The sequence below is a fragment of the Columba livia genome, chromosome 3, assembly GCF_036013475.1.
Source record: "Columba livia isolate bColLiv1 breed racing homer chromosome 3, bColLiv1.pat.W.v2, whole genome shotgun sequence".
NCBI classification, from domain to species: Eukaryota; Metazoa; Chordata; class Aves; order Columbiformes; family Columbidae; genus Columba; species Columba livia.
The window spans coordinates 26,339,057-26,362,222 of NC_088604.1; the positions used below are offsets into that span (position 1 = coordinate 26,339,057).

Consider the following 23,166-nt stretch of genomic DNA (forward strand, 5'->3'; position numbering starts at 1 on the left):
GAAAAAGTTTTTGTGAGCGTTTGCACATCTGTTGTGTGTGGTCTTACTATTTTTTAGTTATAAAAAATTCTCAAACAGTGTAGCCACAAAAACATGCTTTCATCACATGAAAAACAAAATTTTAACTGGCAATCATAAGACAGAACTAAAGCTAACAATCCATGTCAAGGAGAAAAAGCTACTGTACTCTTAAGCTGTTCACTGAAATACAGTTGTATAACCAATTTCTTTCTTTTCTGTAGTGAGATCCTCCAAAATAGTGAGCTGGCTCTAATGAAAATTAGATCTGCTACTATGTGAGGGTCTCACATTACATTCATTAGAGAAATACAGTAAGCATTCTTGTCTACATCTCTTTAAAATGTCTGTGAATGGGAGTCTTCATAGTGACCACAGCGTTCAGAGTCCAGATTACATATCCTGAAGCAACCAGAGAGTATCACATTCTGTATAAAATATTTTTCAACTAATATGGCAAGCAAGGATACTTTCAAAAGCTTCTAAGGGACTTAAAAGTGTAAGTCCGCTTTACAGTCAGGACCCTGGGCTGTATAGGATACAGTAAACAGAAAGCTGAGCACCACAACCTTGATGGTTTACACATCTCAGCAGACTCAAGAGTGCTCAGTAAAAATGAAGTTGCTGCCTCTGGAGTCCAGAAGCTGAATGAAGAATTGACTAAGCTAATGAGCAGATACTGCTAAAGCAGTTTTGGAAGATTTGCCAGAGAGGAAGGCCCCATGCAGCTAGAATTCATGCCACAAATTCTTTGGTGAACTAATTTTTTTGCAGTCTTAGACATGAAATGCAGTATTGGTGGTAAAAGGTAATGATGTCAGCATTCCCTTTTACCTAAAAAGCTGACTATTAAAGACCAAGATGTGGTGGCTTGGGGTTCAGAGCACCTTGAGGGGATTACAGCCCACATCTCCCACATGAGTTCTTCAGCCATTAAGCTAATGGCCATCATAATCATAAGCATATTTTCTCTCCTACACAAAGATTTAAGTATGCTACTGAAAGAAGAACAATCCTGTCAGACCACTTTATCCTAAAATATCCTTCATAACCAAAAGCCACCTTGCAATACCTAGTTAAGGCATATATAGCTGAGAATGACAGGTTATATGCTGTGTACCTGGGAAAGCAGAGATGCCGAGGAGGAACTGCAGGAATAGTCCATGGGTGGAAGATGACGGTGGCTGCCCAGACTCTCACAGGGTGGGGAGGCTGGGCTAGATGCTCAGCTAAGTCCGAGGAAGATCTGGCACTGTCTGCTTCAGTTCTTGAGTCACCTGCTACCACAGAGACAGTTCTGGATGTGCAGTAGCTCACGGGATGCAGTCAGGTGATTTGATCCGCAAACGGGAGCCCAACTTAAACTTCTCATGAGCAAATAGGGACAGATGAAAAAATAAAAGTGCTAATCTTCTGCAGTTTAAGTGACTAGAATCTGAACCTTTGGAACCACTGTTGCGGAGACAACATCTTTGTTCCTGTGTTCTTTATTTGGTTCAATCCAGCATGCTCTGATGTTGGGTTTCCACAGCGACCTGAACCAGCTGATGGTCCTGCCTGCCCTTTGTTCTCGCTCTTTCTGCTGCACTGACTTGAGCATTTGACCAGCATTATGTTGAGCCCAGTCAGCATGCTGAGGAAACAACTGCCTTTTTTCACATCCACTTTCTGTTGGATTTGCCTGTTGAAGTGACTCAGCACAGAGAGGGACCTTGGTACCCAATAGTTATGTCAGGTTATGTTTGCACACCAGCCCGTTGAACCAGCCAAGGAAACAGGTAGGGATTGCCTGGGCTTTGCTGTAAGCGTAAGACATTTAGCTACTAAGCAAGTGTAACCAGTCCTAGAGCTCTCAAGGGGAGGTGTTTAAGCACTTTCAGGGAACTTCACCAGAAGAAATTGGACTTTAGGTAACTTGAGGATTCAATGATGCCTAAGATGACATTTTTCTGAAAATACATTGGGATGAAGATGGGTTTTTTTAGCAGTTAAATAACATTTGGTGTCCTAGATCAATCTGAGATTTCTAGATCCTGGTATCACAGCTACTTTTGAAAATATGATGAGTATCGCTATTATGCAGAAGTATCTTTGAGAATCTTAGCCCCTGTATTTCCAAACCATTCAGGGATAATTGTAAATGCTGTAATATCTTCTGTGTTTTACAGGTGACTCCTGACTCCAAATGCAGTATTGTACTAAGTAATATTCAGCTAGGGCTGTCTTGAAAGACAGGTTATGATTGTCACAAGTTCCTCAGAGTAGTCTTTTCTGATATTTGTCATTACTGTAGTGCTAGAAGAAGTTGCTAAAAAAGATCTTGCCATGAATCATTTTTTAATTATATAAATTATAGCATTTATTTTACTAACTTACTCTTGTACAATCTTGTTTCTTGCTTCATAAGAAAGAAATTATAAAAATCCCAATCTGTAATGTCTTATTGTCTGTAAGGCACTTTCACCCAAATCTTGAGTAGATGTCTCTCACTTCCTGAGATCCTCCCTGGGCAAAGTCCCTGATGAGCAGAGGCAGCCAAGTTTGACATTCCCATACTTTTATGTATTCTTCAGAACTTCATGAAGAAGTTCAAAATGCAGGTACAGAAGTCACAGCACAAATGTGGTAGCCAAAAGGGCAATAGAGGATCATATGTTTATCCATTTTCATGCATTGTAATTTATTATTAATCATATCTTCCTGTGGATGTCTGAGCCTTTTGAAGTGAGAAAAATTCTAAATATCAGGTGGAAAAATATAAGAGGAGGGATTCTACCTTCTCAAAATCTATTTTGACAACAGTAAAACAGAAAAATCAATGGGACCCAAAGAGAGAAAAGAGTTTATACTGGGATTCTAATCAGATTTCCATCACCTAGTAAAACTTTTAACTTACATAGCCTTTTATCAAACAACAAGAGTGAATTTAGAAATCATAGAAATTAAAGGCTTTCGATTGCCAGTACTACTCAGGGGATTAAAATCTTGGCTTTTTGCATCTTTCATTATTTGTCATGGAGATATATTCTGGTTGTTGGATAAATTCCCTATCCAGGTTTCCTTTCTGTGTGCACAGTGTTGTCATAGTATGCTGTGACGTGATAGCATTCCTTGTCAAGGGAGGTGATTGTCCCACTCTACTCTGCACTGGTGCGGCCTCACCTGGAGCACTGTGTGCGGTTCTGGGCAACTCAGGATAAAAAAGATACAAAGTTTTGGGACAGTGTCCAGAAGAGGGCTACAAAGTTGTTGAAGGGTTTGGAGGGGAAGCCGTGTGAGGATCAGCTAAAGCCACTTGGTTTGTTCAGCCTGGAGAAGAGGAAATTAAGAGGAGACCTCATCACAGTCTACGGCTTCTTCACAAGAGGAGAGGCAAGCACTGAACTCTTCTCTTTGGCGACCAGTGACAGAACCCAAGGGAATGGCAGGAAGATGTGCCAGGGGAGGTTTAGGTTGGACATTAGGAAAAGGTTCTTCACCCAGAGGGTGCTGGAGCACTGGGACAGGCTCCCCAGGGAGGTGTCATGGCCCCAAACCTGACAGTGTTTAAGAAGAGACTGGACAACATCCTCAGACACATGGTGTGAACTGTGGGATTGTCATGTGCAGGGACAGGAGCTGGACTCAATGATCCTTGTGGGTCCCTTCCAACTCAGGACATTCTGTGATTCTATGACATGGGAAACCTTCAATTTTCACTGCTGCTGTGAGATAAGAGTGTCAAATCTCCGGATGATAGCAGTCAAATATAATAAAGCTGCTCCAAAATGCAAAATATGCAGATATAGCCCAAGGACCAAAGCTTTGTATCTTATGCATGACATCTCAAAGTAAAATAGTATCCGGTAGTAACAAAATACAACCCAAACACTATTGTTTTCATACAAAGACACTGCTGCCTTTTGACAATGTGAATTGGAACTGATACATGTGGACCAAATGCCTGTGCTCAGCAATCCCAAAATAAGAGCAAAACTTGTCTGAAGGAGAACAGGGAAGATATAAACCCTGTGCTACATGTGTAGTCCTTCAGGGAGAAGAATTGTACCTTTGAACACACTGTGCTGTCTGGGAGAAGCCACAAATCAGCCAAGCACAGATACATTGTCCAGGGAGACCTGGCTTTTTCCATCTGACCTTTACCTGTCTTCCAGGGAATTCAGAAAGATGAGAGCTAAATGTAGAGCTTGAGACCATCACATTGTGTTCTGGCCTTTCCAGTAGTATACTGAGTCCACAAACCAAATAATTGCACTCAACAGCACATTGTTTGTTTGAAATAGATCGAATGAAAAAAAGCTAATGTGCTTTTCAAAGGTCAATCTACATCCTATCAAGAGACATTTTCTTTATTTATACATGCAAGTATAGCACTAGAACAATAAACACCACATGTAAAAACACACAGATATGCAAACACTGAGAACAAATGCTAACAAATAGATACCTAAAACCATTTTGCAACAATAGTGTGTGAAGAGGAAAATGAAAGATGGCAGAGCAAATGGTCATTCCTGGAAGGGTAAAATTGGTAAAGGGAGAATTATCATGACTTCGAACTTGTACCAAATCTCTTGGCTTAATATGACATAAATACAGAAGTAAGTTTTCATAAATATTCCATGATATTTTATGACACACTGATCTAGAAGAACAGATGGTACTGTAGTGAAATGGATGTCTGCATTGCCACTCTGCATATGATAAGAGATGATGCTGCGTTTTCTCATCTTCATCCTCTCTTGAACTTTGTACTGCTCACAATGCACTGTTTTTACTTTATCTCTACAAAGCTTGCTTGAGTAGCAATTTGAAGAAAATGGGAGGCAGGTTTGTGGATCAGGTCATGGAGAACTGTGATTAGAAAAGGTACAGAGATTCATATGAAAAGCAAGCAGCTGAACAAGGTTGGCTGCAAGGCTGGCCTCTTAACAGCTAGTGTGAGGAGAAATGTGCTAAGAAACAAGAAGACACTGGTCAGACAAATAACTGTTCAAAAAGGCCCTAGTGTAGAAGGTGGTGATTTTTGATGGCCAGTTCAACAGGCAAATTTCCTAATGTGTGCTAGTGCAACAGACACGGGTGCAGACTAGAGGCCTTGATGGTGGTGAGGTTGCATTTCAAGTGCTTAGATGTCCATGCATGGTAGATTCCCTAATGTACATGTATTTAAGAGACATTATGGTTCACCAGTGTAAACAGAGTTAGAGGCTGGGAACTTAAGAAGAAAATTAAGACAAAAATGTTTCTCAGGGCATGTCTGATCTTCCTTAAGGGCTTTTGGTCCCTCAGGATGTTCTGAGTCTACCTTTTGTTGTGCAGGAGATGAAACAAATATGTATATCTGAAAACTCAAACAAGAGATAAACCCATCTGGGGATATCACTTCACCAGTGTTTAATCAAATAGTCTTCTTGCTCCAAGCTATTTTAAGATAGTTCTCCTCTTTCTCATGACCTTTTAGATGTGGTCTACCTGTCACGGAGGCACCCCAAAGTCAGTTTTAGGCAGACAACGAGTTCCAAACCAGACTTTATTCTGGCCGGAAAAGCACAGCCAATAAACAGACCAAAACAGAGTTTATACAATTAGTTAGCACTCCAACAACATAAAATAAAGGTTCAGATATTAGTTGAGGAGATTATTGGGGTGCAGCAAAATGAGAATAATGAGGATCCACAGTGTGCATGCACACACTCAAAAGAAACACACCAGAGCCCTCTAACTCCAGGGTAAACTATCACTCAGCTGGGTTAGGCAAGGACTCACATGCGCTTGGGTTAGGCGAGGACTTATTTAAGGATATATCCAGTAAATTATCACTCACCCAAACAAGGAAGTGGGGCATTCCCAATCTCGGGAAGTTTCCTTAGACACTACAGTTACATAGTTACATCTAACTTTTTTTTTTTTTTTTTTTTTTTTTTTTTTTTTTTTTTTTTTTTAGATAAATGAAGGAATGGTAGCAGTGAGTATTTTGAACCAGTAAGTTCACCATGATTTTGGAGATACACTTCCAAAGTGAAATACTGTAGATGGCACTGAGTGTGCGTAAGCCCCAAACCCTTCAGTTTCTAGTGATGCTCAATAAATACCCCAATGGAGCTATACAGTAAAGAATATTACTATAATCACCTGTATTTCTGTCTGGCTTATTCATTCACAGACCAGTGTCATCAGGGAAATAAAGATCAGCACCACTGCAGTGTATATTTAGGCATTTATTTCCCTTATCTAGTATGCCTTGCATTAGCATGTGCATGTCTCTAAAGAGTTCTGCAGTGCAATGAATCACCCCAATATGTCACTGATTAGACAAAATTCCTCTCAGTTTCAGTAAGCCATCAGCTCTGCATGTTATGTTTCCCAGACTTTTTCAAATTATGTTGGAAATTCAGAGAACAAGAACAGTAATGTTTCAGATGCTGGAGAAAGTCACTTGAAAGGAATTAACACAAAAAAAATAGGTAGCCTGAGCAAATAACCTCGTTTGGTAACGACTACAAGAGTTCTTTAGGATGCAACAAAGTATTACTTTGAATTCAAGTGAGCACACTGGGGAAAAAAAGCGGAAAGGAAGAGCCCAGATGAGTAACAAGTACAGTTTTCTAATGAGGAAATATATCCTATGGCATGGATATGCAAATAACATATATGCACTTACATGACTACAGATGTATCCGAGTGCCTCAGTATTTTTCAGGTATTTATCCTCTGAATTCTCCTACGATGTTGATAAATGTTGTTATTGTATTACATATGAGAACTGAACAAAGTAAACCTATCTTTGAAAATTTTGGCCTATCACAAAAAGAAGCATAGGGTAGACTTGAATTCAGAAACAAACCAACAACATCTAATGCCAAAAAAGCAGTATTTCTGCTCTGCTCAACAGATTTGAATGTCAAAATGTCTCACAGACCTAATTCATTCCACTCATCCTTTATAAATGCATGACATAGATATGGAATATTTGTTTTCCAAAGTTTAATAGTGAATCAGTGACAGAAGCAGGGAAACAATCCAGACCTTCTGACCCCTTCTCTTTCTCTTGTACAAATGAAGCACATGACTCTGGTTTTTTGCCCTTGAAACTGTATCTTAAGTTTGAATAATTTACATGAAATGAACTGGGTATGTGACTTCAAATATCAATCCACAGCCTTTCCAAAATTAATTGACTGAATAGTTTTGATAGTCAGCTTCCAGTCACTACTATTTTTTCTTTACTGTCCAGACAAAAATGGGAAGCAAAGACCCATGTGTACTAGGACATAGCCAAGAGTTAAAGTAGATATCATGTGAAAACTACTTAAATGGACTCCTCTAGGAAAAAAACTCCAACCATTTTTATTGACTTGAAGGTTGACATCTTTGCGCATAACAAAGAAAAGGTTAAATAAGCTTAGAACATTATTAGCTGGACTGTATTTATCCTGTGGAAGACTCTTCAAACTATCTAGCATACGATCTTGACCTTAGAAAAGGTTAATAAGACAAGTGCTGTCGGTGGCTCTTACTCATGCAAAACTTAGCCAGCATCAAAAATGTCAGCAGAACCTTTTCTATTTTCATTTAATTCTCTCAGCATTTTCATTGGAAATATGTGCACATTTCAATATCGGGTTGCCAAAGTTAACGAATTCTCAGCTCTGCACAGGTTACTGTACTTCTCAGTATCTAGCACAGTTAATCACTTCACTGTGTCTTCAGAGCAATGCATGAAGCAGAGGAGCAGTCACCTCTTCACAAAAGTAGGTCCCTCAGAGGTGCTATGGATCAAAGATAAAAACACTCCTGACAGGACATTAGTCAGAAGATGGTGCTGTTATAACAGAACGTCTAAGGCAGCTGGGCCTCTACAGGAAACCAAAGCATACAAGTCAGAATCAAGAGAAAGGAAACCCCAAGTGTAAAGTGAAATTTGATTTCAATGTGAGTTGATGCTCATCATCTTGCTGAGTACACCATATAGAAATGTTCTCACTGAAATGAAAGACCCTTTGATTTCATGCTTTGGCTTGCTCACACTGTTCACACCAAAGGGGAAATGCAGAGAAAAACATAGACTTCAAGTTACCATTCACGAAGTTTTTCAAAATGTTTGGATATTACCAGCTCACTTCAGGGACAATACAGCTCACTCCAGTGACCCTTAAATTATCAACTACTGTTTAGTGTACTTTGATGTCAACATAAAGGTTCTGATTCAAATGCTGCTGGTGTTGCAAACAACCTGGAATTATGCAGTAATACGGTTGCACTGCCCCGTGAGCAGGATTAGCTCCAGTAGAGCTGCTGTTCAGTGTCACACACATGTAGCCTTAGAAATACTTCCTTTTCTCTTTTTAAGGGAAAAAAATGAAGTTGCCCAACTTTTCATGAACAGAATACTGAATTTTCTGCAATGTAAAAAGGTTAAAGTGTGACTGTGAAGGAAAAAAGGCTGCTGTCGGTAGGAAAATGAGCAAACAAGAATATAATTACCAAAACATCTGGTTGCATGTAAATGAGTGCAGTAATTACCCACATAACAAATAGGTGGTTAGAAATGCATGAAATTAGAGTAGTCCACAGGAAAGTTAATTACAGTAATTGATATGATGAACGAGATGAATTCTGCAGGCTTTAGTCAATCGTGGAAAGTAGATTGTAAGGAAAAAGGCAGAACCAGTAAACAGAAAACACCACAGATGGGTTTTGCTCTCTGACAGAGTTATTTTCATTGGAAGAAAAGCCATAGTGTTATTTTTAATATCTAGAATATAAAGAGTGTACATAGTGAAAATCCAGCTGGGGACACGTGTCCTCATAACAATCCGGGTATGTTAATGAAAGAGGTGACCACTCCTGACTGCAATTCAGTACCCTTCTGAAGGATGTTACTGGATTGAGTAAATGTTTAGCGGAGCAATCTGGTTTTAAAAAATGCATAAATACCATTTGTGAGCTGAAACTGATTGATTAGCCTGACATTTCTTGAACACTCAAGCAGACCATTTTCCTGGAAGGCTGACGGGCCACAGTGCTCCGAGTCAGGGCAGTGCCTTGTGACTAATAACTGTAAGGAGTGGGATATAATAGCTGTGTATTACATTTAGTTACTTAATTAAAATAATTTAAATACATGTATGTCACCTGCTTCCTGCCTTGACAATTACTGTTTCGCTCATTTCTAATAGCTTTTTCAACAGCAGAGGTCGGTTAAGGGAAAAGATTCAGAAGAGTGAAAGTGAAACTTTGTAGGAAGCATTTTGTGATGCTACTTATTTATTCTAGAGTAAATCAGGAGGAACACTACTGCTTCTACTGCAGTGTGTATTTACACCATGTGAAAAAATAAGAGGATGGCAAAGAACTTAGAGGCAGACAGTGGAAATGGGGTGTAACATGTCTGAAGAGAGAGGTCAAATTCTTTCCTGCCAAACATGAGCAAGCCTCTGTGAAAATGTCAATGAAGCTTCACTCAGAAATGTCAGGAGAAATTTTAGCCGGTGTGGGAATTTCACAATTAATATTTTTCTGTTGTTGAAATAGAGGCATATCTTTAAGCACTTGTCTGATTAAATGTAGGCATTTTCAGCAGGCTGTACTGTGCGTCATTCTGTGAGACACCTCTCCTGTTTGCCCACCTTGGATAGAGAGACGCAGAGCCCCTGGACAGCCCTGGTGTCTGAACGGTGTCAGAGAAGGGAACTCTGCAGCTTCCAGGATCCTTTCATGAATGTGGGAACTCGCAGTCCCCAGGGCTGCTGACTCCTTGGCCAGGTACATGGGTGGCCCGTGGCAAGGCCCCTGTCCAGCTGACGAGGCTTCTGCAACGTATAGACACAGCCTGGACTCCTCTGCCCCAGTGGTCACTTCATAGCACTGGTGTGGACTCTGCAGATCAACAATGATCTTTTTTTAAACGTTTTGAGAACTGTTTTCATTTCCTTTTTTAAAAACTTCAAATTGAAGTTTGGAAATTTCTGCATTCAGTTCAATTCCAAACCATGAAATTATTTCACCAGAATTGTGAGTCATGAGCTTCAGCCATTTTTTCTTGTAGATGGGTGAGAGGAAAGAATAAAAGCATAAGGGCTTGGTTATAAGTAGAAGAAATTTGAGAATTAAGCAGTTAGTTGTATTCTGGAATGAATAACATTCTCATTACCTCCCTGTCCAATACAGACAAGAAAAAAGAAGCAGAAATATGTTTATGAATATTTCAAGGGCACTGTTAATTTTGGTAGTTTTTGTATTTACACCAATATATCTGAAAGTAAAAATCTGGTCCTTGGATATGTGTCCTGAGGTAAGCAATGTAGGTCCTCCTAATTAGTAACTCCTTAATTTTGATTAAATTAATAGATTTCAAAACACGAAATGTAACCAGGCTCAGTAGTTTGCTAAAAAATCTTTCCTTATAAAGGGAATGGAAGTTTTTTACCGGGTGTATCAATTCCATTTTCAAAAAGGAAACTAATTATGATTTTTTTTTCTTGCTAAATGTGCAAATACTTTTCACAGGAAAGTTTTGTTGAAGTCCATGCACCTACCCAAGTATCTTTATCCAGAAGAATTCATACCAAGATAGAAAGCAAGAAAAATCCCAAATGCATGTGAAAAAGAAAGAAGAAGTGAGCAAAAAAGATTTCTCCAGGATTCACATCCTAATTAAACAAGTGACTGACTTGGCAGGTCTTGTCTTTGTTACATCTCTGCAGCACAGTCTAGGAAAGAGCATTCCCTAGGGGAGCTGTTAGTCTTGAATAATAAAACAGATAACATGCAGGGAAGGCTGAAAAGAGCTGCTGCAGAGGTTAAAGGAGAAGCACTGATTTTGAAAAGGAATCCCAGTGGTGGATGCATAATTGCCCTGAATAAAAGGGAACATGCTTTCTTGTGGCAAGTTAATATGAGCCAGCTAAGCAACCAAGAAAATAATCAGCCATGAAAAATTTTGCTTCCAGCTACATCAGTTTAGGGAGTTCAATATACATGCCATGTTTCTCCATCATGTCTTGTCCAACTTTTGGTGTCTGTACAATTGAGTAGCTCTGGGTTTAAGCCTGTATTTCCCTATTGTGGAAGGACTTATGAGGGGCAGAGATGCCAGAAAGAGCCCCCTCCAAGTCTTCTCACAATTTAGTTAAAGAGCTTTCTCACTCTTACAAATGTTTTTGCTCACAAGCCAGCTGGAGACCCAGAAGAGACCAGGACAAGCTATACAGAGGAGATCCTGCTCCTACATCTTTGCTTCAATGTTGCTCTCCTAGAGAGCTGTTCCCTAGGAAATATGATGCTCTCATATCCCTGGCCAACATCTGCCCTGAGATCCCCTGCTACACAGATGTTAACACAGTCTCAGTCTTAACGCATTGCTGAACTTCCCACAGAGCAGGGGGAAAACCTAAGGAAGAAAAGCAAGGGATGTGTCACTGCCTTCAACTCTACTGGTGCAGATTTATGACACTGTTGAAAAGGTGCTCCAAGATCTGATTCACGTACATCTTGGTTGGTTCCATAGAAGTATCTTTAAAACATAATCACCCCACTCAGGAAAGGTGTGGTCTGCACCCTGCACATGACCCAGTTTTATCGGTCACTGCCCAGATTTCCACAAACAATCATGAAACTAGAAAAGTACTTGGTAACCCCTAAGATTGCCCGTCATTCATTAAAGTCATGAACTGCAGGGACAGGAGTGTCGAGAGTATGCATCACACCAACAACAGCATGGGATGGGCTAGAGCATGGGGACACTAGAGATCTGGTTGTCTCCCCTATACTGCCTCTCATCTGCTTTTATCTTAGGCAAGTCTCTCTACCTTTCAGTACCTGCAAAGTTGTACTAACAACACATACTTCTTTTGTAAAGCATTAACATCTGCTAAAGCAATGAAAATATCTTCATTCATATTCATAATAATAATTGATGGCACCCATCTGGAAACAGAAAAAAAACTACAGGAACAGAACAGAAAGTATTTATCTGGATATATAACAGTCAGGAGAAGTGCCTATGTCATGTGTTGTAAATATGGAAAACAGAACACAAAAGACCCATTTAATTCACATGAGATTCCTAATCCCTCGTGTACCACGTTTGGTGCTGATTTATTTGAATTAAGATGGCAAGAAAACTTTCTCTTACTGTTTTTTGTTGGATTTTTGTTTAGCTTTCTTTTGTTTTTAATCAAGCTCTTGCTCAAGCCATGTGAGTAAGAATTCAGTAACACATTGTAAATCACAGTTTGCAAGTTCTGTGACTGCAGATGAGATAGTAAAAGATAATGCTGTATAATTCACATGTGGCTTGTTCGTCATTCAGGCACCACATGTCAGATTCTCCCTATGCACAGCTGAATGTGTGAGCAGGAAAGTTGGTAGAGATTGTGAAAAACATAATTTTAAATTACTGGTGTTTAAAATCCTTTGGTTATTGCTGAAACGATTCAGAATCTTATGATTACAAGCCTAAACCCTTTTTTAACCATCTTTGAGTCAAAGTCAATTTACAACGAAATTGTTTCAAAAGAAGAGTGACCAAAAATAAAAAAAAAAAAAAGCAGTTAGCAATTTAACATTTTCCCATTAAATGGTAGAGAAATTATTTCAAAATTGAATTTTCTGACATTTCTCTGAGCTCCACATCCCAGTTAAACACCCTGTTAAACTTTTTCAACAATGTGACATTATTTTAAAGATCTCACCGATTGTAACTTGCTACAGTTGCTCAGACAAGGTTTATGGCAGAGTTATTGTCCTAAACCCACTTCATGGTTTTTGGAGACAAATAGATGAATTGGGATCCAAAAGTGCAATTTCTCTATGTTGTCCCTAAAGTCTTAGTTCCAGTGTCTACAGCATAGATGTAATTTACAGAACTCATGTATATAGCATTTAATAAAATGAGGCCCCAAGTGGTCTGACATTTCACTCCTATCATAACATAAAGACTAAATACTGTTATATAGTGTTACAGGTGCCAACATACAAATAAACAGCTGTGCACTCCTGAAGATACCAATTCCCAATTACTCAATACAAATGCATATTTACCTAAAAGCCTAAATAGACCATCTCAGGATGAAGAGTTATGGGGTTTTAAAGGGCATGTGAGTCAGATGTCTCTTCAGATACCCTTCAAATACCCTTCAGATGCATATACAACAGAGGAAGGAATGAGCATCCTTTTTGTTTGAAGACACCAATGCCAGTGTTTACCTGAGATATCTCTAGCTGAGTTTTGTACTGATCGGGTGTGTTGCTATGTGATCAGCTACCAGCCAGCTTCATATGAATTTAATTTTCAGCTTTATTTCATATCAAAAAAGGGCTAATGCAATCTGAACAAGCATGTTTTTGACTATCAGCAAATGTCTCCCACCCCTGATCCCTAATTAATGAACGTGAAACCTTGGGTGAAAATCAGAAAATCTTGACCCCATAAACACTTCATGGAAATGGGCATCCAGATAAAGGAGAGATGCCCATCAGGTGGTCTAACCAAAGTAAGACTGTTAAGTGGGTTCACAGCTTAGCATACCAGGTAACTTCAAAGTGCCCCATACAGTCAAAGTTCACCTTGTCTCGGACATCAAAACCACGTTTGGAGAGCTACATTCTTTTAAAGGACATGAAATCATTGCTGCAATATGATTCAACTCCTAATTCTGACTTCCACAGGGTGAACGTTCCTAAGTCATAGAAGTCGTCACTAGTAATATTGTCTAAATAATTTATTTTGGCCCAGAATGTGTAGCAATGGTGTTAACATTGAGTAAGTTAGAGACTTAGAAGCTCTGACCCATAATGTAATATTAATTCTGTTTTCCTGGTTTTAGCCTTTTAGACTTTCCAGATTTAAGGATGCAGAAGCTTAAACAACTTTAAAAAGAATAAAACTCTCATGTTCTAAACAAAAATGGAATGGTCTTCATAACTATAGAAATAGATATAGCTATTTATAGGGGTAAATATTTAATATGAATTAATATAATGACATATATATTATGTTAATTATATATCATACATATGTACGTTTTATGTAAAAATATGTAAAAAATAACAGGTATTTTATAGGAATCAGCAAAAGAACAAAAACCCCTGTATTTGGCACTACTAGAGAAGGACTTACCTGAACAATTTTAGATGAAAACACACATATATACACTTATCCAGAGCATGCAGAGGGTGCAGTGCCACTGTCACAGAATCACAGAATCACAGAACCACACAGAATGTTTGGGGTTGGAAGGTACCTCTGGAGATCGTGTAGTCCAACCCACCTGCTAAAGCAGGTTCACCTAGAGTAGGTTGCACAGGATCATATCCAGGCAGGTTTTGAATGACTCCAGAGAGGGGACTCCACAACATCTCTGGGTAGCCTGTTCCAGTGCTCTATCTTTCCTTTCAAAAGATGAATGACCAGTTAGAGTTTTATGGAGATTTGTTAAAACTATTTCTACTTCTTAGTATATTTTGAGTATTAAGATTTGGAGGTATGGCTTTCATTAATAATGTAGATGGCTCAACAGCTGCAACTTAAGAAGTGATTAAATTAATTTTACAAAATGTCTGTATTAAAAATGAACTGCAACAAAATCTGTCCATAACTATTGGTGACCTCTTGCTTTTACCTTTAAAAGAATATATGAAGCCAGTGTTAGGTTGTCATGTGTCTCAGAAGCAAAATCACAGCAGAAGAAAATAGTATTACAGGTTTATTATGTCTCAAAATATAGAAATATATTCCAACAGCATCTTTTAAAGAATAATATAACAATAATCTTCAGTTTCTTTTTCTCAAAATGGTACACCATTATTTAAAAATATATTACTTAATGTACCCAAAATTTTGTTTCCATCAAATTCCATTTAGAATAAATTGAGTTCAGAAAAACATATCCACCTATGCAACTTGTACAGAAACCAGCAAATTTTTTGAAGGCAACCCAGGAATTCAACAGTTCCAAAATGGTAATTCAGTTGGAGACATCATATATCACTATATACCCTTGTACATGAACTGCAACTACATGTAGATATGTAGGTAATGTCAGTATAAAATAGAGATACAAGTGTAAAAGGGAACTGTTGCATTAGGGGAAAAAGTTCACAAAACCAAATTCAGAACTGTTAATTTGTTTAAAAAACTGAGTGTATGTATAAAAATGACGTATGTATTACTCCAACAGCAAGATAAAATAAATTAGTTCCTGTAAAAGGAGAGTTGCACATTTACATGCACACATACGGTCACACACACATGCTAATTTTATCAGTCTGTAACAATCTGTGTTTTCTGAAATATGCTTTAAATAACAGGAAAAGACAGTTTTTATGTGAATAGACTGTCTAAGGAGAAACTGATATATCCTATTCATTTTCTACCAACAATCTGAGAACTGTTTAAATGAACCATTTTTAATCAAGGCAATTCATGATAAACGCATATATTAGAATTAGCCATGTAGTAAAGAGAAAAAAGTGTTTCTATTTCTCATTTCAATAACACTAAAACAACAGGATATCCAAAGACATTAAATATGATAAATTCAGAATAAGCGTACAGGTAGTGGTGGTGAGAATTATAATCTGTAATTAATTGTGCAATTCACAACCACAGGATTTCATTTGCGGCCAAAAATTTAGGGAGATCGAAAATCGTTTATATGGATTTAAGAATTTTCAAAGTTATGATAGTTAATGCTAAAAAAAGGGAAAGAGAACCAATCTTACATCTCATGATTCAAACCAATTTCCAACTGATAGAAAAGCAGATGAGAGAGAAAGTAGGCTGCAAATTACCAAATGGCTCACTACAAAAGCTGGTTTTCATCTTTGTCTGAAAACAGCTGCCATCAAGGGACAAGATTTTCAATTAAACAGGTGACAACTGCTGCATCCCATGCCTTCCCTTGCAGACTCAAAAAACGTGTTCAAAAGTGGAAGCTAAATAGATCGATGCCAGTCCATACCCTGTCTTCTGTGTATTTTGTGTATATCATCACTTGTGTATACAATGAGTTGGCTAGTGTGGTTGGTTTGTTTGATTTCACCTCATGCTGTTATTATAAAAATATTTGCCAGAGCAGTCTAATAGACAATAGACTGATATAATTTGAGGTAAGAATGTTGTAGTCCAATTTTTAGTGTTAAATTGGAAAGTCATAGGTGTGAGAGTCAGTCTCCACAGAATTCCCAAAGCTTTGAGCCTTTTGCAAGCTCTGCAGCCCACAAGCCAAGAAGTAACATAACTCCTGCAGTTACACTCATCTTGCTAAAGAAAATAGTTACAACAATTATGTGAAATCTTTTCACTTCTATTTTCTACCTACTATTTATTTACTTAGACACTGTTCAACATTTCACTTTTTCTAATGGAGCAGAACTTCTAAAAGAAAAAATCTATTTAGCCAAGAAGTTTTGTTTAGTGTTTGTTTTTTGTGTTGTTTTTTTGTTTTTTTTTGTGGTTGTTGTTGGTTGTGTTTTGTTTTGTTTTGTTTTTTCCTGTGCCTTTTTCTAAATAGATACCCCACCACAGTTTTCATTGGCACAATAAGTCCAAATGTATTTTAGTTCCTTTAACAATATGAAGCAGCTACAGAAGTTCTGGAGTTTCTAGCTTTAAAAAAAGTCTATACAAAGGCTTTACTTAAAAATATTGAAATGGGATGAATTAGATTCCAGTATGGTATATTGAAAAATTAGTTTGTGAAGTTCTATTGCATATTAAGGTGACCCATAACATAAATGATTTTGAAATTTTTCTCATACAAAAAAACCTATATACTTTTAAATAAATAAAAGCTACTATATACATTATACTGTACATTTAAATGAGAGATGACATGAAATGGAATAAATTTAGGACTGTGTTTTCATCAGCAGGGCTCATGTCTTGACTTTATTACAATTGCAAATAAAATCCTCTGCTTTAGATTATTTTTTTTTATTCTAGTGGCAGCCACATGAACGCACGACCATATTCCTGTATTTTTTTAAAATAACATTGGAACTGTCATCAAAGTAGAGCACGGAGATTGCGTTCAGTTTTGTTGGTGCACAGCATGGCTTTGGTACATGATCAGGGAACATCAAATGAACCTGAAAGACAGATAAATACATAGCTCATATATCAAACAGAGAGGTACAAGGACGTCAGTGCAAAACATGTCTTTGCAATTCAGAGAGTGCTGCGCTCGCAGATTTTCCTCTGTTAGCAGCTTGAAAGCACAGCTTACCTCCAGAAAGTTGCTCTGATTTCAATCGTGTGGGCAGATATACAATAACAGCAGATGCAGAGATAAATGAGGAAGAGTGGCCAAGAGAGAAAGCTGGTTTTCAGATGAAATTTAGAAAAGGGTTGGAGTTCGGCAGCTGCTCAGAAAAACACTTAAACATATTGCTAGTACCATCTCTGCCGAGGACAGCACTTAACATGAAGCACAGGCTGAAGTTCTGAGTCCCATTGGGACCCCAGCATGTGCTAATGTGCTTTCCTGTGTCAGGGTCTTGGTGTGAAGGAAAGTCTGTCACAGACAGCAAAGGCTGTGCAGGCAAAGGCTCATCCTGAAACTGTTTTCTGCCTATGAAATGATACAATGTAGGTTCTTAGACAGCATGAATGTATCTTAAGGTCTTATCTAGGTATCTGTGGATCCAATTCTACTTCTACTGAAGTCTAAGTCAATTCATAAGGTGGGTGCCAGCTGATGAGAGGGACTGGGGAAAGGACTGAGGCAGAAAAGGCTTTGTGTGCACTAAGCTGAAATATGTCAATGAAAGGTTAAAGAGAAAGAAAAGAGTTTTGAACAGCATCCCAGAATGAACAAGATCTAGTGGAAATATCTGAAAATGGGGGATATACAAGTTCTTCGTACTTGAAAGAAGGTTAGATGTAATATTCTACACATGTTGAAGACTTGGAAACTAGGAAGGCCAGAAAAGAGGGAGTTGTAATAGAGAGGGCAAGAGATTATTAAGGCATGGATGAAGACTTCAGCAGTAATAGGTTTCATTTGTATGTTAAGTCTTTGTAAAACTGTTAGAGTCATCTGTCTTGCAGTGATATAAACCCAGAGCCTTTGCCAGACAACAGAGAAGAGACTATCAGGAAACGATTTTTACATAACTGTTACCATGAGAAGGTCTTTTGAAATGAGCAATAATAAATCCTGAAGTAGCAGTTTCGTAAGGGTTTAGACACACATTTAAAAACAGTTTAACAAATGAATAGCAAAGCACTGGAGAAAATAATGATTGTGCCTCGTCTAGGCAGATGTTTGCCCTGCCGTAACTCCTGGCCCCACCAGCCCCTGCCACCCCAGCTGCGAGCTCCATGGCTCTGCTAGCCCCGCATGACAGCGATGCTCACAGCCTTTTCAAGACTGAGCCTGGAACCTGCTGATCCACTGACTTGCATGACCAGGAGGTCAATGCTGCTCCAACACCTGCTCAGAGAGTGATGAGAAGCAAGAGGGGAGAAGAAAACTTGTATAATTCATTAAAGACATTCTATAATGTATTTATATGCATCTGTATCATCTATCTGCCTAAGTTCAGCCTCAGAAAAAGGAGAGAGGTATTGGCCCAGCATTTCTCCTATTCTTGTTACAAAAGAAAAAAAATGAGTCAGTAAATTTGGAGGGGTACCAAGGAACAGTCACTTCCCAATCCAAAGACCGGGCTTTCTTAGAATGGTGTAATCAGTATGGCTGGGAGACGATTACATTTGGATTAGGGTGGGGTGTATGAATAATTGTTTCCCAAGCCATCCCCATGTGCACACCTTGTGCAAATCTGAATTTTTCATAATTTAAACCAGAAAGCATTCAACTACTGTTATCTCATTTAATTTATGTGCAGTTAAAATTTAATTAGCCTCATGATTTTTTGGCTGCACAACTGAATGCATGTGTAGTACATGCAGAGGGAGACACACAATTCCAAAAAGGCCATAAAAAAGAGGGAAAATTTAAGTATCCATTTTAAAAAATAGGACAAACTAAATGAATTTCTGAACAATGGGAAGTTAACAATTTTTGGAAAGGATAGACACACAAGAGAAAATAGCACTGGACCACTTCTTATGTAACAGTCTATAATTATAGGAAGGAACTCTAACCTGGGGATCTCAATGATATTGGCAGCTTTTCTGGACAATGTTTGCATAATGCTAAACTATTGCTTTGCTGACCTATTTCTTTCTAGCTCAGGACAGCATATATGCTGTTCTTCATTGTCTCCCAGGCACGTTGCTACATTCTTTGCCAACTGGCATTTGCAGTTCCCTTTCACCTGAACCCCTTACCACAGTTTTATTTATTTCCAGCCTCTGACATTTTCCCTTCTTTTTTAAGTCTTGCTGACTCAAATTCTGGTATACAGAAATAATGTTGCACTGGTGGCTGTACTTGGAGAAGGTGAATAAATGAAAAGCTGAATGGAAAGGAAAAGGCTTCAGTACATGCTAAGGTTTTAAAAATGTCTATCTCATGAAGAAATACCTGGCAATTTTCACAAGCAGAATTTACCCTCTTTCAGAAATCAATTAAACTTTATTTGTTTGTTTCTGAGGTTTTTTGGTGTGGGGTTTTGGTTTGGTGGGGTTTGTTTGCTTGTTTGTTTGTGGGCTTAAGGTTGTTTGTTTGTTTTGTTTTCCCAGGAGGGAAATAGCTACGCTCATTTCTGAAGGGGTAAATTCTTTTCAGGCACAGATTTTTTAATGTAAAAATCAAAGAAAATTATCACCGTCCATGGAAAGACTCATTAGCACAGTCTGATGGTCAGGATACTTTCCTATCATCAGTTTAAATTAGAGGGAGCCTTAAACCCGTATTCCTCTAATTGTAGCCTAGTGCCTTGACCTTTCCAGAAACTAATTAGTGATGGCAACCCTTTCCTGTTCTGATTTCATACTCCTACTCCCTCCTAGTGTATTATCTCTCATTCCTCTGTTTCTTAATCATTCTGCTAATACTGATGCTGCTCAGAGCCAATTCTTCAGCTGGCACAAGTGAAAAATTATGGCCAGATATTGGATCCACAACATTACGCTTAGCCATAGCCTAAAGGTCTTGATTTCTGTAGATGCCACGTTTTCTAAACCATAGCTGAGTGCTGCTGGGCTAGAGGAGACCCAGCCAGCTGCTTCAACTAAGATCATCTTTTTGGCTGCTCCAGCTGATGTACAGGACTAACATAAGAACTAGCAGAGGCAGAAAGCTGGCTGCAAATCCGCTTTTACATGTACCAGGCAGAGCAACAGATCCAAACACACTTATTTATAGATTGTATTTGTTAGCCAGGCATGACTGAACACAATTTCTTAGATGTAAATGCATCTGCTTGCAAAGCTTCACATTAAATTACGGTTTAAATATCTCTGCCAACAGTTGACAACAGAGGTCCACAGAGTGGCCAAGTGTCAGTATTTCTGGAAGGTATAGCATGTAGATGTTAACACAGAGCTTCAATAAGCTGCAAAATGCTCTTGGAAGTGGGACCAGGGGGCCCCTTTGGTTCCTGTCTACACAATTCTCCAGTAATACAACACAGTTTTCTCATGTGTTATTGCACTTGAAATGGAAGGGAAACCTACCACTCTGGTCACCAGTCACTCTCCAGTATAATCTTCAATTAATGTCTTTGAAATGGGTTATCATTTAAAGAGAAATAACCAAAATCCAATAGTAGCGAACAGAGAGGAAAATACAGCCCCTGTCCCAAGACACTTGCAACTGCAAAATAGGCAAATAGAATATAGGCAGAGGCATACCAGAGTCTGAACAATGGCATGGTTTGTTGCATTCATGTGGGCATTGAGGGGGAAAGAACACTCTCCATCGCAGTAAAATGCAGCATAGCCCTCTGGTGCAATAATCCAATCCTAAAACAAGAACAAATGAAAACACTTGTTTGGTTTTGTTGTTGTTTTGTTTGTTTTGGTTTTTCTTTTTCTCACTTAGAGCATTTAAAACTATATCAAACTAACTATGAGTTGTCCAAGGACAAAATGAACTTCAGAATGTGGTATGTTAAATTACATTTTCTTTGCCAAAAAAAAAGGAAGTATTTGTTTTGTTCATGCAAAATTCAGACTAAAATGAAATTAAACTTAGAAATATGCACTGAATACAAACTAATGAAGCTGTGAGGCAAATTAAAGGTCCAAATATGTTTGTCAGAACACTTTTCTTCCTAGGTTAAAAATCTTGAGCACTTCTTGTTGCAACAAAACGAATTCAAATGCATCCTCTTTCTTCAGCATTCTCAATACTAATAATTATATTATTGTGTGAGACTGAGGGTTGCTAGAGATTACCCATTGAAATGTCACTGAATAAGTCATTTTGAGTATTTCTGGCAACACTGCATGGGGAAAACACCACAAGAGGGAAAATATTTTAAAATGTTAATGAAAGATATGTGTTTAGTTTGCTGCATTCTTCCTTCAACAGGCAAAGGTAATGGAGGTGTTGTGGGAAGGGCAGAGAGGATAAAGTACCTACTTCTTGCATTTTATTTCTTTTTGTCTCATTTGGCTGTGTATTTCACTGACTCAATATCATATGTTGCAGCTTTGGCTTACCAACCAAAACTTTGAATTCTTCAAGTATTTTTTTGGTGAAAAAAATAGATTTTCTTTTCTCTGTGGCCAACTTGAAAGACTGATCTGAGAGCCTTTCACATCTTGGGGCATATCAGAATTTACTGTTTCAAAAAATGAAAAAACTGGTGATACCTGGAAAAATCTGTGATCTGCAGAGAGACAATACTTCACTTGTTCAGTAGCCTGAGTTCAAGGCAATACCACAAGCCTGCTCTGTGGCCATGCACAGGGTGATTATGCTCTGCAGACTTGGGAGAACAGTCTCCGCCTACTTCTTCAGGCTGCTGTGAGGATAAACATACTACAAAAAGTCAGGCAGAATAATGAGGCCATATGAGAAAGCTACATTTGTAAAGGATGAGCTGTCACTAAAGAGATAGCACACTTTTACTCTTCATAGACTTGTTCTGCTCATGGAGAATTGTTTTTAAATCATTCAGAGAAATGTGAAATGCACAGCCAGCCATCTTTGAGTTCTTACCTACATATGCAATATGTCTAGGTTATAGGTTGCTGATAGCCTTCTTTTTCTTTCATTTTAGAGAGCTCTTTGCTTTCTGGAAAAAAGAACCCCTAGGTTGATTTCTATTTTCTTTTCTCTTAAAGCCCTGCCTCTCTCTTTACAACCTTTTACTACAAGTAACTTCTTTTTTTTTGTTACTGTATGGCAGGACAAGTTTTTCCTAGAAATGATATAAACTTAGATACGGTGTTATAAAGACCCCTAAGCAGTGAACTAATTCCTTATGGACCCTACCCCAGTGAAACCTTTCTGACCTGCAGCAGACAGCACTGAATGAAGGAGAATTCAAGTGCAAATTTCAAAAGTTCCATTGCTCAGTGTGGGGATTTTGGTTTCATTTACAGCAGACCTGATCACATCTTGAGTAATAGTTCAGATTTATCTTTATGGGAATGAATCAAGATTGCAAAGCTATTAATTTATGCAAAATCTTTGAAAGAACAGCAGTCAAAAAAGATAAAGTGATATAGATAGATATTCATTGCAAAATGCACTTAAAGAATTTATCTCTCTTCAGTGAAATATTAATTACCATGAGGAAAATAGACTGTAAATAATAAGGGACTGTAAAATAGATTGCCCTAATTAGAATTTATAGGAAACAGCATTTATAACCATACCTGCCATCCTAAGTCTCGGAAACTCACGTAAAGTTCATGTTTCTTACATGCTTGCTTTTGCTCGCTTGTGTTATAATCTAAAGGAAGAAAATGATGATAAAAAATTGCTTAGAAGCATTGTTAGAACCAACAAGATTTAGGTATTTTTGAGCTCCTGACCAAACTGTACAAAGGAAAGGAACAAGCACACTGTCATTTATATTCCTAGGGGTAGTCACAAGGGCAGTATAAAATAGGAAATTCAGATTCAGCAGTGCCAGCCCGATACAATTTGTGTGCACAGACAAAATGATGCATTCAGCATTAGGGAAAATGGGTTTACAAGATACCTGTTTGCTGGCTAGCTAGATAAAACCTCTGATAATATGTAGACAGATAATCAAAAGAGGACAAGTCAGATC

The 23,166-nt window shown here is 38.2% G+C and overlaps 2 protein-coding genes across 2 annotated transcripts in view; both read right to left on the reverse strand.

Moving 5' to 3' along the window:
- HMGCLL1 (3-hydroxy-3-methylglutaryl-CoA lyase like 1) overlaps positions 1-1,576 on the reverse strand; it is a 136,805-nt gene extending 135,229 nt beyond the window's left edge. The window contains exon 1 of the mRNA XM_065056125.1: positions 1,139-1,576. Coding sequence (XP_064912197.1) covers positions 1,139-1,183 — 45 coding nt within the window. The 5' untranslated portion in view covers positions 1,184-1,576. The remainder of the gene's footprint in view (positions 1-1,138) is intronic.
- A 13,140-nt stretch (positions 1,577-14,716) lies between these two features.
- Positions 14,717-23,166, reverse strand: part of BMP5 (bone morphogenetic protein 5) — a 58,331-nt gene continuing 49,881 nt past the window's right edge. Inside the window, exons 5-7 of the mRNA XM_005506767.3 lie at positions 22,766-22,842; positions 20,789-20,899; positions 14,717-17,115 (exon numbers count right to left, since the gene is read on the reverse strand). Coding sequence (XP_005506824.1) covers positions 16,966-17,115; positions 20,789-20,899; positions 22,766-22,842 — 338 coding nt within the window. The 3' untranslated portion in view covers positions 14,717-16,965. The remainder of the gene's footprint in view (positions 17,116-20,788; positions 20,900-22,765; positions 22,843-23,166) is intronic.